The sequence below is a fragment of the Gadus morhua genome, chromosome 11 (genome assembly GCF_902167405.1).
Source record: "Gadus morhua chromosome 11, gadMor3.0, whole genome shotgun sequence".
NCBI classification, from domain to species: Eukaryota; Metazoa; Chordata; class Actinopteri; order Gadiformes; family Gadidae; genus Gadus; species Gadus morhua.
Window position 1 is genome coordinate 6,702,970 of NC_044058.1, and position 13,133 is coordinate 6,716,102.

At 41.7% G+C, this 13,133-nt stretch overlaps 3 protein-coding genes across 3 annotated transcripts in view; 1 reads left to right on the plus strand and 2 right to left on the minus strand.

Moving 5' to 3' along the window:
- Nucleotides 1-1,909, minus strand: part of shisa7a (shisa family member 7a) — a 13,433-nt gene extending 11,524 nt beyond the window's left edge. The window contains exon 1 of the mRNA XM_030370490.1: nt 1,129-1,909. The gene's annotated coding sequence lies outside the window, so the exon portion shown is untranslated. The remainder of the gene's footprint in view (nt 1-1,128) is intronic.
- An 893-nt stretch (nt 1,910-2,802) lies between these two features.
- Nucleotides 2,803-8,185, minus strand: ube2s (ubiquitin-conjugating enzyme E2S). Its single transcript, XM_030370561.1, has 4 exons — nt 7,889-8,185; nt 6,902-7,049; nt 4,781-4,971; nt 2,803-4,313 (listed from the first exon to the last, which is right to left on the minus strand). Exons 1-4 carry the CDS (start codon nt 7,889-7,891, stop codon nt 3,954-3,956), a joined length of 702 nt encoding a protein of 233 aa, XP_030226421.1. The 5' UTR covers nt 7,892-8,185; the 3' UTR covers nt 2,803-3,953.
- A 631-nt stretch (nt 8,186-8,816) lies between these two features.
- josd2 (Josephin domain containing 2) lies at nt 8,817-12,409 on the plus strand. The gene is made up of 5 exons (XM_030370568.1): nt 8,817-9,077; nt 9,174-9,296; nt 10,145-10,270; nt 10,419-10,613; nt 11,371-12,409. The coding sequence occupies exons 2-5, from the start codon at nt 9,175-9,177 to the stop codon at nt 11,489-11,491; spliced, it is 564 nt and encodes a 187-aa protein (XP_030226428.1). The 5' UTR covers nt 8,817-9,077; nt 9,174; the 3' UTR covers nt 11,492-12,409.
- The last annotated feature ends 724 nt before the right edge of the window (nt 12,410-13,133 follow it).

Sequence of the window (13,133 nt, forward strand, 5' to 3'; positions counted from 1 at the left end):
TGTCAAAGCTGGTATCCAAGCAGGAGTGGGGGCAGGGCCAGTGTCTAAGGGGGCAAATAGCACGATTAATGACTATAGGCGGAATGATAAGCAAATAAGTAGACCACATAGAAAGAATTATTGCATGAAACAAAAGGTGAAAGGGCAGACGACCCTAACATTACGATGAGCACAACGCAAGGTGCACGACACAATGCGAGACGAAGATGATGCAGAAGCCAGTTTACACCGATATGAAGCCCCATGTTGTGCAGCCTCCATGACGCTGATCCCCACTCCGTTCTCTACAATCACGTCTCCAGAAGGATGCGCTCCATTTTTACGCTTGGTAAAACCAAGCCGTGCAGAGTGACTCCAGCACTGCGCTATCAACAGGTGTGGACAGTACAAAATGTCTTCCGTTCTCCAGTAGCGTCGGCCTACATTTCGATGTGAACGGGAATACAGTGTAATAAAAACCAACTATGAAGATGTAAAATGGGTCCCATTTTTTATTTGGTATGATTTGTAGGCCACGTTGTTAGGTTTTAAAATGTGCTTTCCCCTATGCACCTCCCAGCGCACTGCAGGTATTGCCCATTACAGAGGATAGTAACGCATTCCTAATCGCTTTTCAGGGCTGGGATGTATCAAAGTTTTGTCTCATAACTTGTAGCTTGCGAAGAGACATGACTTGCATGTATCAGTACAGCACAAAAGAGCGTGGGTGTGAGCGCTGGTTTGTGCGTGTGCGTGCGTGCGTGCGTGTGTGTGTGTGTGTGTGTGTGTGTGTGTGTGTGTGTGTGTGTGTGTGTGTGTGTGTGTGTGTGTGTGTGTGTGTGTGTGTGTGTTGTCAGCTTTCTTATTATCCCGCTGTGTATACTAGAATCCCAACATATGTGTAACATCCTATCGAAATGTTCAAGTAAATGAAGACGAATAACAAATCCACCCACAAAGTATGTTCTTCTCGATGGCGTAGCTGTCAGCGAAAAACCTTTGATTCACACCGAGTCGCGTTGCATGTTGCTTTAAAACTGATGACAATCAAATTGTCATTCAAGAAAGCGTGCAGTTAACTAAATTTGAAATAAATGTGCTTCTTTCTCAAATAATGCCATATCAAAGGTGCACAATGTCGTGTCTTACCTGTGCGTTGCTTCTGGGATTGATGCTGGAGAACAAGTGGTGGAAAAGCGTGCGCACTGTACCCTACATCAATGGTGTTCACTGGATAGCCCCCATGTCGTATTGTACGCTTGAGAATTAGATAAGGGCAAGATCAAGTCCCATCAATGCAGAGGCAGATTTAAACCACCGTGTATTAACAGTGCTGATGCAGATCTGACTTGAGCTGTTGGCTTTCTGGGAGTCGAACGCGTTCCATCACATTCAACAATGGTTCAACTATGCTGTGAACATCAGTACGATGCAAATGATAGAGGATAAAAAAAAAAAAAAGAATTATTTTAAGGTATTTTCTAAAGTTTCATCCGTCTGGATACCACTGTCGCCGAATCCTTTCATAATTGTCAAAAAATAGTACAGGCAACACCGCCTAACTGCGACTGGCCCCCATGAAGGTCCGCCGAGGAGACGTGCTCTGATTGGCTGTTCGGTGCGGTGCTGAGGAGACTCAGACCTCGCTTCGTTTTTACAAGCCCCTGGTCATCATCAGGCCCCTCCGACTCGAGGTGACGATCCCTATGGCGTTACTTTGAACAACATGCTTAATCTTAATTTGTTCTGAAAATAAGGTCCGACAGATTTGAGCCACTGCGCTCCCAAACATGACAGGTGAACGACACTGATACCAAAGAGTATAGGTGAGAAACCGTAAAACAAAGGCAGCGTTTCCTCGCTTTTTTGGCCGACGGCTTCTCGGGTTTCAGTTGTACGTATACAGCCTGTGTGCGCGTGAAAGAGACAGCTCGAGAGTGAGAGACGGTGGAGGAGGGAGGTGGTTGCCACAGCAACTGTGTCATTATGTTGGTGGCAACTATGAAAGCGATGGAGACGGGGTGGGGGATAGGATTGGTGCAACGGACAGGAACACTGGAGCGTGAACCAAACTGTCAATTAGACCTAGATTTGCTATTCAGTGAGTTATTTAAATTGAAGAGAAACTACATTCGTCATGTTTTCTATTCAGCAACTCCAGCCTTGATAGACGGCTACATGGATAAATATACTGTAGATGGATCTGAATAAGGTTGTCCCTCAAACCCATGAATCCGCAGAAACGAAGGCTATGTATTCGTTTAAACTTGGCACAAATATTGACGTTGCTTTTAACTGAAAGCGGTCTATAATATATTTTAACCATTCGAATTTTACCAATAGTCTCAACGATGTCATGATAAAGTGTCATTGGAAATAGGTGAAATGCAAAGTCTCATAAAGGTTAAGAAAATTATGGCTTCAAAATTTGTTTGTGAATCCCCTCCAGGTGATCAAATACCTGTAGGTATTTGATCACTCCAGACCAATGATTCATTGTTTCCAGAAGAGGTTTGTCTGACTTCCCCAGCGTCAGGGGCCTATGAAGGGCCTGATAATTACCTACATGGCAGGCTGCTATTTCTATACAGGTGGGTGGCTCTCGAAGTGTGGTGGATTGACGCCAGGGTTGCTCAGTGCAGGAATTCAAATGACATCATTCAATTGACTGGTCTTACGGGCAGAGCAGTACCAAAGGTTTAAGAATCGTGCAACACATAAATCCCAAACCTGGAACCTTTCCGTGTATACTCTAACTAATTTCATTTAACAATGACCTCAACCTGAAGCAATCAATGCTAGATCAATAAACAACAAATTTGCTTGACTCTTCAAATAATTCCATTTTTTATTAATTTAAATAACTTATAGTTGACACAAAAAAAATTCCCAACCAACAGCCTGCACAATGACAAGTGTTTTCAGGGCATCTTCTCCACCCCAGTGAAAGACAGTACTTGAGATTGTTTCCTTGGGAAATATAGCTCCCAACATGCATTTGAAACCAAGGCAGAAAAACTGCCTGAGAAAACTTGTCAAACAGTGCATCAGGTAGGGATTCCTCCCTTTTTGTTGTCAAATATGAAGATTTTCTCTGGCACCCTCGAGGCTGGTAGAGATGGGCATATCAACAGCACATATGGCTTCAGAGGGAACCAGAGAGTATGTTTAAACCAGTAACACCACTGGATGACTAGTTCTACAACTCTAGACTTGAACCCTTTAAAAGTATGCATAATACCCCGTTCCCTCCCAGCCACTTGTCTAGATCATTACATACACACCCACACACACACTAAGACAGTTGAATAGAAACATTCATTTAAAACCACATTAGAAAATACTGGACAATGAGACAATTGAGAAAAAAAGGGGGGTTAAACCATAATTATGAAAAAACAGATCGCCATTTTGTCATCCCCATCTTAGACATATTTGCATTATAAAACCATAGAATAAGGTCACCATTTTGTCTGATTTGCTTCACTCTTCAAAATGGATTAAAATGGAGCCTGACCACTTCACAGTTCCTCGACGAATAGCCAATTTCTAATAAATTGTGTCTATACCAGTGGATTTCGTCCAGTCTGGTTGAGACAAAGACATAGTGATCGCCACAGCCATATTGAATAGACCATTGATTAGGCAGAACACAAGATCAAAGTCACCAATTCATCGCAAGACACCAGATGCACCGCCTACAGCCTCAAACCAGGTAGCCCATTCAGTTCAGACTCAATAGGAAACATTTGTCCTTTCCTTTAAAAACAAAACATGGGTTCATGAAAAAAGCCAAATCGGTGGTTAAAAGTTGAAAGACATTTGTACAAAGTGGGAAGTCCGGGCGGGAGGGGGCATAGAAAGTCAGAAAAAAGGAACAAATATCTGCACGCTTCAATGTATTTACACACACACACACACACGCACACACACGCGCGCGCACACACACACACACACACACACTAGTGGAGGTATTAGAGTCGCCGTAACGCCCGCTTTTTGTCGGCCTTCTTCTTCCCGGCAGCGCTGGTACTGCTGCTGGCATTGCTGGACGTGGTGGTGGCACCGTTAGCACCGTTACCTAGCGCCGCCACGGAGGCTGCGCCGGGCGCCACTAGCCTCTTGGTGGGGTCTCCGGCGTGCTTCTTGGGCTGCGGGCCATCGCTGGGGTCCTGCGGTACCCCCGAGGTGCCGCCGTGTCCGCCCATGGCGTGGATCTCTGTGAGCAGGCGCGCGCGGTAGGCGTATTCGGCATAATCCTCCAACAGTAAGCGTCCGGCCTCCTCGTTCAGGGCCGACTCAGGGTTGGGGTGGATGAGAAGACACTTGATGGTCTGCAGGGGGTTTGGAGAGAAGAGATAGTTAGTGATTGGTGTTCACCGCTACATGAGCTCTTGTGTGCAGGTGCCGTTATCATTTCTGGATAATGAAAAAGTAACACCATGGCGTCATAGCAAGAAAATGATATAGCTCACAGATGGTCAATTATTGTGCTTTTAGTTGCGTTCTTTTTTTTCTTTTTTTTGGGGTGCGTGTTTACATTTGTACAACGACAAGGTGGACTACTTGTTCCGTTTATCTCGCCATTGCTCTAGATTTGTTATAGTTTCTTAAAGGCAGGACATCTTTAGGCCAAGATTTCATTAGTAATAACTTAAGACTATTGTATTGAGCAAATTAATATTAGTTAGCTCAATACCATAAAATAAAAATCCAATCAAGGATTTGATGTGAACCTATCTTAGTCCTTCTAACTATCGATCTTTAATCAACAAAGACGAGAAAATAGGTTTCCACTTACAAGTAAGACATGTCTGAGGCCCAGCTCAGCCTTCCAGTCCCTCTTCAGCACATTGACACAGATCTCCCCCTTATGGCCCACGTTTGGGTGAAAAATCTTGGTCAGGAAGTAGCCCTTGGGTGGAACCGCGGGGAAGTCCTTCCCAAGGACCAGACGCATGCGGAAAATGCCACCAGCAAACGGAGTTCCCTCTGTCAGGGCATAAAGAATTAATTACACAGGGAAAACTGGGTCACCATTAGCGTTTAGCAGTCTTATATCAAAACTGATTTAGTACCAGTACTAAGAAGACTCATAATTATTGAATTAAGCAGAGTTATAAGATATAGCCATCATGCTCAAGGATACAGATGCAATGAGCTCCTACAATACAATTTAGAAAAGGAAATATTAGTGAATAGGGCTGAGACCGTTTTCGTTTTATGAAAAATTGCAAAACAGAAAATATAAATGTTTTAACGTCTATGCATATTTGTGAACTGCAAGTTGAAAGCTAGGTTACACTTCATCTGAATATCCCAGTGATAAAATATATAAGCAGGGGCACTAGACGTCAGAGAACGCTTCACGTCAACACTTCAGCCATCATCAGAACAGCCAACTGTGGGATGACCAAATTATCGTTAGTTTTGCAGTTGGAATAATCAAACATTATTAGAATATTCTGGAAGCACTTTGACAACTGGCATCCAGTGTGAGGATAAGCAAGCCATTAGCCATTAGGGCTTTGACTCCGACTTCGTTATTCGAATATCAAAAATTAAATCAAAAATCGAAAGAATATTAGGCAGCCCTTAATATTCAAACCTGTTATGGGCAGGCCAAAAGGGAGAGACGTCGGAGGACCCGACGCAGTCTATTCATAATATTGTAATGACCACGGAAGAGGCAGTGAATGAAGTATTGATTAGACAGCGATTTATTAGAAACCTAATAAACTGTTGGAACACGCAAGACCGGTAACCATAGCAACGCGGTAAACAAACCTCGCAAAGCCCAATCCAGGTCTTACTGAAGGCAGTTAATGGTCAAAATATTATATTATTATATATTAATATTCAAATATATTCGAATATTAATATTAATACACAAAACTAACTTCGAATATGATTTTTGGGCAAAAGTCAAAGCCCTATTAGCCATCAGGGCGGTAATGGTTTTATAAGGGTTTCAATAATGACCGTATTTAGCAGCTATTTCAATGTTCATACAAGTCCAAAATACATCAAAAAGCCCTACCTACTAATAACCTGTTGGTTGGTTATATAGTAAACATGAATAGAACTGATAGTGATGTTTTTCCTTTGATGGATCTGTCCCCCACAATAGTGCCTGAGTGATTCATCCCTGGGAGAATACACCTCGTCCTGCTGTGACATTTATACAAAACTTTGCACAATATTCAAACTACCCATTTGCTTTGTGATAATTGGAAGTAGGCCTAATTTTAGACTGCATTGCAGCTCTGCCATAACCAAGTCGAAGTCTTACTGATGAATAGATCCAAAAGCCGCTGAAGTGATATCGTTGTTTTGCGTCAGTAAAATAACATTCATTTTACCAATTGAAGCACTTTAAAAATGAAAGGAAAAAACTATCAGCTGGTAAAAATGTGATTCTGCAACAGTGGTCTCAGCCTGCTACGTGACAGCCAGTGAAAAATGTGTGCCATGAATAGACTTTTGTTTTTTTCTTCACAGAATATTCGTTTGGAAACCTAACAAATATTCAAAGCTTGAAATTACATTTTCTCACCAGCCCCATTAGTTACAATTAATTAATAATGCCATGATCCCTGTTGCATTCAATTACTGTGAATTAGGCAATGTTTTATTTAAAAAAAATGTAAAGGGGATACTGTTAATCCTAGGTGCAATGTATATATACAACAATACATTACACTTGATTTGTGTGCAGTAAAACTTGACCTGATACCCTCATTACAATAATGACACTATTCGGTACACACCTAGTTGCACGTAATAAGACATTTTTGTATAGCATATCAAGACATATAATTCTGCGCCAAACTATCAAACCTGCTGTATACTAGGTTGTATATTAGTTGATTATCATCATCCTCATCCAACCAGAGTAAGAAATAACCAGATGAAACCGTACCTGGCCCTTCAATGGCTGTGTGCAACTCAGTGATGTCTTCATCGCTGGGATAGATCTTAATGCCCTCAGGGGGGTCAGCAGCCAAATCTGAAACCTCTTTGTAAACCAAACGAAGCACCTGAGGGGGCAAGTTCTCCACATTGGAGTTCTGCAAATAGAAGAAAAGTTTAGTCAAGGTTTGTAAACACATTTATATTAAACAGGTAATACATTCGGCTTTAGTCTGAAACCAACTATAATTGAAATATCCGGCGTCCAATTTTAGGGAAAACGTTTACAATAATAACTTTTCTTTAGACAGTGTCACTATATATATGTAATTGACATCACTTTAAAAATGCAAAGATGATTACATCCAACAACGGAATTGTTCATTATAACGACAATAGACAATTACTTAATTAGTTGACATTGGAAATATACATCTGGACTCCACAGGATATCAAAATATTGATTTCAACAAACACATAATTGGTAAATGCATTCATATGCATTTACCAATTCAAATGTAATCTGTTTGGGGTTTTGCCCCTTGTGGCGCAGAGCAGTAACATACAAAGGGGGGCGATGGAAAGCAAAAGTTTTAACAAGTTAAAATAATCTAAATACATTATTAACCTTAGATCACTTAAAGTGGACTACGTTAACGAAAAACAGCCCTCCCAAAAGTCCCACCAACATGGACTGGTCACCTGGATCAAGCTCCCATTAACGCTGTGCCTGCTAGCGGCTAAAGCTAACGTGTCACTGTCACAAGTCTACATTTGGTGGATCCCCAAACAATAACGTTTCTATAACTCATCTCTGGGATGATCCCATTTAAATAAGACTCGTTTTACAGTAGATATGAATCTTTCAGAGCTGAACTGCATCCAATAGCCATTGCCGGAATTAAGCCCAGCTCGACGGCTGGTGGAAGCTAACATTAGCGTAAGTTAAGGGAAGATTAAGCTTCGATATTGAAGAAAGCGGATCCATTTGACTTACCATTGTTTCGCAAAATGTTTGATCTGGTTGACTTGGTTTCTTTCAGTCGTCACGGTGAAATGTAATTGTATGTAAACGTTTGAAAGCCCGTTGACAATTATAAGCAAGGTTAGCAACTGCTCTTTTCTTCTTTTCGTTGACACAGGAACAAAAATAAGATTCTCAATTTAACCTACTCCCCTCGACCAATTGGCTGCACGGTAAAGCGAGACGCGACGACCGTCCGCCCAATCGGATATCTGAGATCTTTGTTTCGATTTGATTGACAGCTTTGTCAACCATACAGAGTCGACAATATCATCGAACCTCACTAGCAATAGGAGCGTTTGAAAAACTCTCACCCACCTTTTATGTTTTCTTAAAAACACAAACGTAATGATTTTTTCATTGACGTAACTGCTTTAGAATAAATAAAAATATATGAAAAACCGATTTTCCTCAAAGAACCAAAAACAAGAGTCTTTACGCATACCTGAAATGATAGCTTACTTTGTCACTGACCAAAGACGTGTAGAAAACAACTCGGAAGTGGATTATTTAGAATATAAGTATCAGGACTCCAATCAGTTTGAAATGCAAGAAGTAGGGTTACCAAACATACATAGTAACATCCTAACGTTTGTATCATTATGTTACATTTGTGCAGCAATAATATATACTCCCCACTAGAAGGCGCTTCAAGACAATATCCATTTCATCTGAGGCAAGTGCAAAATCTAAAATAAGATGCTGGTTGACATAGATGGCAGTTTGCCATCGGAATACATGTTCTTAAATATATATATGCATCAATATGTATTGGTAATGGACAATGTCGGGGATAATTTGGTTTTCAGAATAGGGGCGTGGCCACAGGGTGTGACAGCTGCGCAACAACAATAACAACTCAGCTTCCTGGTCCCCGACAGCGTTGCCAGATTGGGCCATATTTCCCGCCCAATCTTGCTCAATCTGGCAACACTACAATAAAGCTGTCATAGCCCAGCCTGTAAAGGGGGAGATGTTATGTCAGTAGGTTTTTATCTCTCTCTAGTTGTATGAGAACGCGTTCTATGTGTTCTATGTGTATTATTCTTTATGAAAGATAACTTTACTTCCAGTTTTGTTGTTCGGTCTTTACGTTATACACACAGCAGGGTAAGGGATAGCTAGGAAGTTCAACTCTGCTAGTTAACCTACGTTATCTAAGGTAGGCAACTGAATGGTATCAAAAAGCTCCACGACTAAGTTGGATTAGCTGGTGGATTTTTATTACCTTCTGTATATTTGTACTCAAAATACATAGTATGAACGAAGGAGAGGTTTTCCATGAGAAGCAGAGACTGGAGCTGTGCGCCATCCATGCCCTGAACAACGTGCTGCAGGAGCGGGTGTTCACCAAGGAGACGGCCGACGACATCTGCAAAAGGTGAGCGGGCAATGGCATTACACTCTACCTACTGTGCATCACACTATATCTACTGTGTGCATCACACTATACCTACTGTGTGCATCACACTCTACCTACTGTGAACCTGTCAGCGTGCATTACCCTCTACCTACTCTTTCCCTTTCATTTTACCTTCTGTGTACCTGTGTACCTACTTTGTTGTGGACGGAACCTCAACGCATATGAGCTGTATCTCTTCAGCCAAGCCAAATACTTTTAAAATGAATGTCTGACTGAAGGGATTTGCTCTTACACAACCAATGTTTTTTTTCTAAATGTTAGTAAGATAAACGTGACTTTTCTGAAAGCCTTCGTCAAAGATATATTATAATGTATTTTATATGCATAAGTAATTAGGTAGTAATGCTTAGTACTTAGATATACAACCTTCATGATGGGAGCAATACTCTGAGCTCATCGTCATAACTTAACAGGGCTCATTCAAGACCATAATATAATATGCCTTCAAGATGGGAACCAAACTACATTGAAGAAAGAGGTTTTATCCTCTGTAATTCAGTCTCAATTCAATTACTGAATGATGAAATGAAACAGGACCCATCTCTTCTCACTGACGATCTAACTTTATTCTGTCTGTTGAGGTCCTCTGTGTACTCTTACACATTGGTCCACTGAAGGTTACCAAACCGAATATATCTAGCAGAAAAACCCAGATGATGTGGGATGTGGAAGGACCGGTAAAACCCCCAGCACATTGTTTGGCCGTTATTGCCAAGGTGTAAGGGAACTGTGTTTAATGCACTGCGACTAAACCGGAAAACATGCTTCCGCTGCCCTTTAATGATGCAACTTCTCTCCAAATGCAGGCTAGCTCCACAATGTGTCGTGAACCCACACCGGTCAATGTTAGGCACAGGAAACTACGATGTCAATGTGATCATGGCAGCGCTGCAGAGCAGAGAACTAGCGGCAGTATGGTGGGACAAGCGCAGGTGTGTGATGAACACTGCAGCGAGACATTCAACCGCCTGTTAGATCTGTCACTCAACAAAGCTTTATATTAATTTAAACATCAACCACTTTTGAATTCTGGGGGAATAATCTCTTCTTTCTTTGTTTTTTTGGTTTGTTTCCACGTAGGACAGTACAGAATCTCTGCTTGACTAAAGTCCAGGGCTTCATATTGAATGTTCCTTCCCGGGTGTCGCTGGGAATAGTGTCCCTCCCTCTCAGGCGACGCCACTGGCTAGCGGTGTGCATGGTTAATGGACAGTACTACAACCTGGACTCCAAGTTAAAGAATCCCGTCTGCATCGGAGGGGAGGCAGAACTATGGTGGGTGCGCTGCCAGAAAAGGACGTGGTTTCTATAACAATCTCTTTACCCATCATCTGCTTATGGTTCACCATCTGATCCTAACAAATCCTGAAAAAATTATGATTATTCAATTTTCACAATATGATGTAATAATAAAATATTATGGCTCTAATAAATACAACCATGTATAAATAATACATTTTAGGATACATAGTTTAATAATATGAGATTATTATAATAAATCCCAGTTGGGAAACCATTGATGTGGCATATGGTAAAATAAGAGTCTAGATGGATGTTAACTGAACAGGACTAGCAGACCAACTCAATGGAAAATAAAGACTTGGCTGGAGTGGCACTGGAATACGAGGGACATTTTTGAACCCTTTTCGGGAACAGAGGCTGTTGTCTGTTTCTGATGAAGCCTGCACTGTGGCTGTATGCCTGGGCCTCATGCAACTTGTTAAGTGAGTCATCCCATTCCATAGTCACATAAACAAATGAGCTAATATCCCTGTGACAGACGATCGATATATAAATGGATAGATGATATAGTAGGCATCTATAGTATCTCTCTGTCCATCTGTAAACACATCACACAATGGGTCTTACCTCATCTGTTTGTGACTGCTTTGTGACTGCGTCATCGTTTGTGTGTGTGTGTGTTTGTGTGTGTGTGTGTGTGTGTGTGTGTGTGTGTGTGTGTGTGTGTGTGTGTGTGCGTGTTTCCTCAACCGTTCTCCCTGCATTCTGACACTGGTGTCTCCCCTGGCAGTTCGTTCCTCAGGGAGCAGCTCGCTCCAGAGGTGGCCGAGATGCTTCTGGTCGTCCGGCAGGAGGTGGAAGAGGACGGCTCGTGGCTCAGCCCGGACAACCCGAAGACTGATTCTCTTTGAGGGGTTTCGGGGGGGACAGTAGTACATCCACCCATACCCAGCAAGGAAGAGCTGTCGCTTTACAGTGATGGGAGGGGTTGGGGGGGTAGGGACATGCTTCAGAGAACTCTTCAGGGAGTGCACTATGGATATGTTTGAATTTCTGTGCACGTTCACATTATACACACACACACACACACACACACACACACACACACACACACACACACACACACACACACACACACACACACACACACACACACACACACACACACACACACACACACAGTAGAATCTCCAAAGAGAAGCAAAGGTTAAGGCTTGCTTCCAACATGAAGGACTGTTAAGTGGTGATGGCAACTTGGTTCCAACCTGCGGGCGAATGCTTTGTCCGCTCCTGTATCTTCTCGGTACCGTGTATCAAATGGTGTACTCAAACTTGTGTATTTTTAAAGTGTCGCTAAAGTATGCCTTTTTTACGATCGTTGAGCAGATATCATGTCATCCACATTGTTTTTGCATGCACTCCGCCCACTGCGAGTTGCTAAGAACAACGGGAACGTCCATATCAAGAGAAGTGACGTGTGAAAATGTTCCAAGCATCCTTGACCCTGACATTTATGTACCCAGTAGCAACAAACACGAAGTAGGTAATACACTCTCTCACCACTTGCTACTTTCTATGCACTGCAGAGCTACGCGGACCTGTTGGAACCGGGTGTCTTTTGTTTGTTTATCAATATACACAGGTACTGTAAAGGCACTAATACAACATTAACAGGCTCATATTCGTAGATCTATGCATTTCCAAAAGAAAGAAATTGGGAATACCATATTTTGTTACCAATGTATCTTTCAAAAGTTCCAACACAACTCAGAGGTTTGCGATAATAATTATTACATTAAACATTTTGTATAAAGAAGTGTTCAAATGAATGTTTTGGCAGAATATGTGTTTCATTGTTCTCACGTTTTAAGCATGACAAAGACGAGTCAGGGCATAATATTATTGTTCTTTTTTATTTATATTAGACTCTTGAGTGTAAAAGGATGCCATTCAAAAGGAGCATTGATAATACCATACAAACTTAATTCAAGGGTTAACAAGGGCAGGAGGCAAGGAGGGGTAATTGAATGAAATCTCCCACATACTATACCTTTTATATATATATACACAGAAACATCTAGAGATGTCAGAGACCCACTGCTGTACAGGAGCTATTATTGCTAGCTATGGTATGACTCCTGCGACACCAGTAGCAGGTGTCATATTGCATTGGGTTGTGGTCCTCTGCTCTCAAGACTGATTGGCAGTTGTAGTTCTCCATCCCTAGCTCCCAAAGCAGGGTCATCTTAAGCCCCCCCCCCATCCCCCCCACCCCAGTTTGTAAGAGCAAATGTTCATGATTATTCAGATATTGTAGACACTAATAATGTACAGAGTATCAGGGACATGGGAATTACAGAATAGCCACCTATAAAAAGTAAAAAACAAAGAAAGAAAAGTTATACTGAGTTAGGGAACTGCATATCCATTCACACTACATGCCAGTGTTTTTTTTTTCTACAACAATATTTATAGAAAATAAATTGGTGGTTCTGATACATTTAATAATATAAAACTACAACATAGTAACGTCAATACCAGATTGGCTTGCTT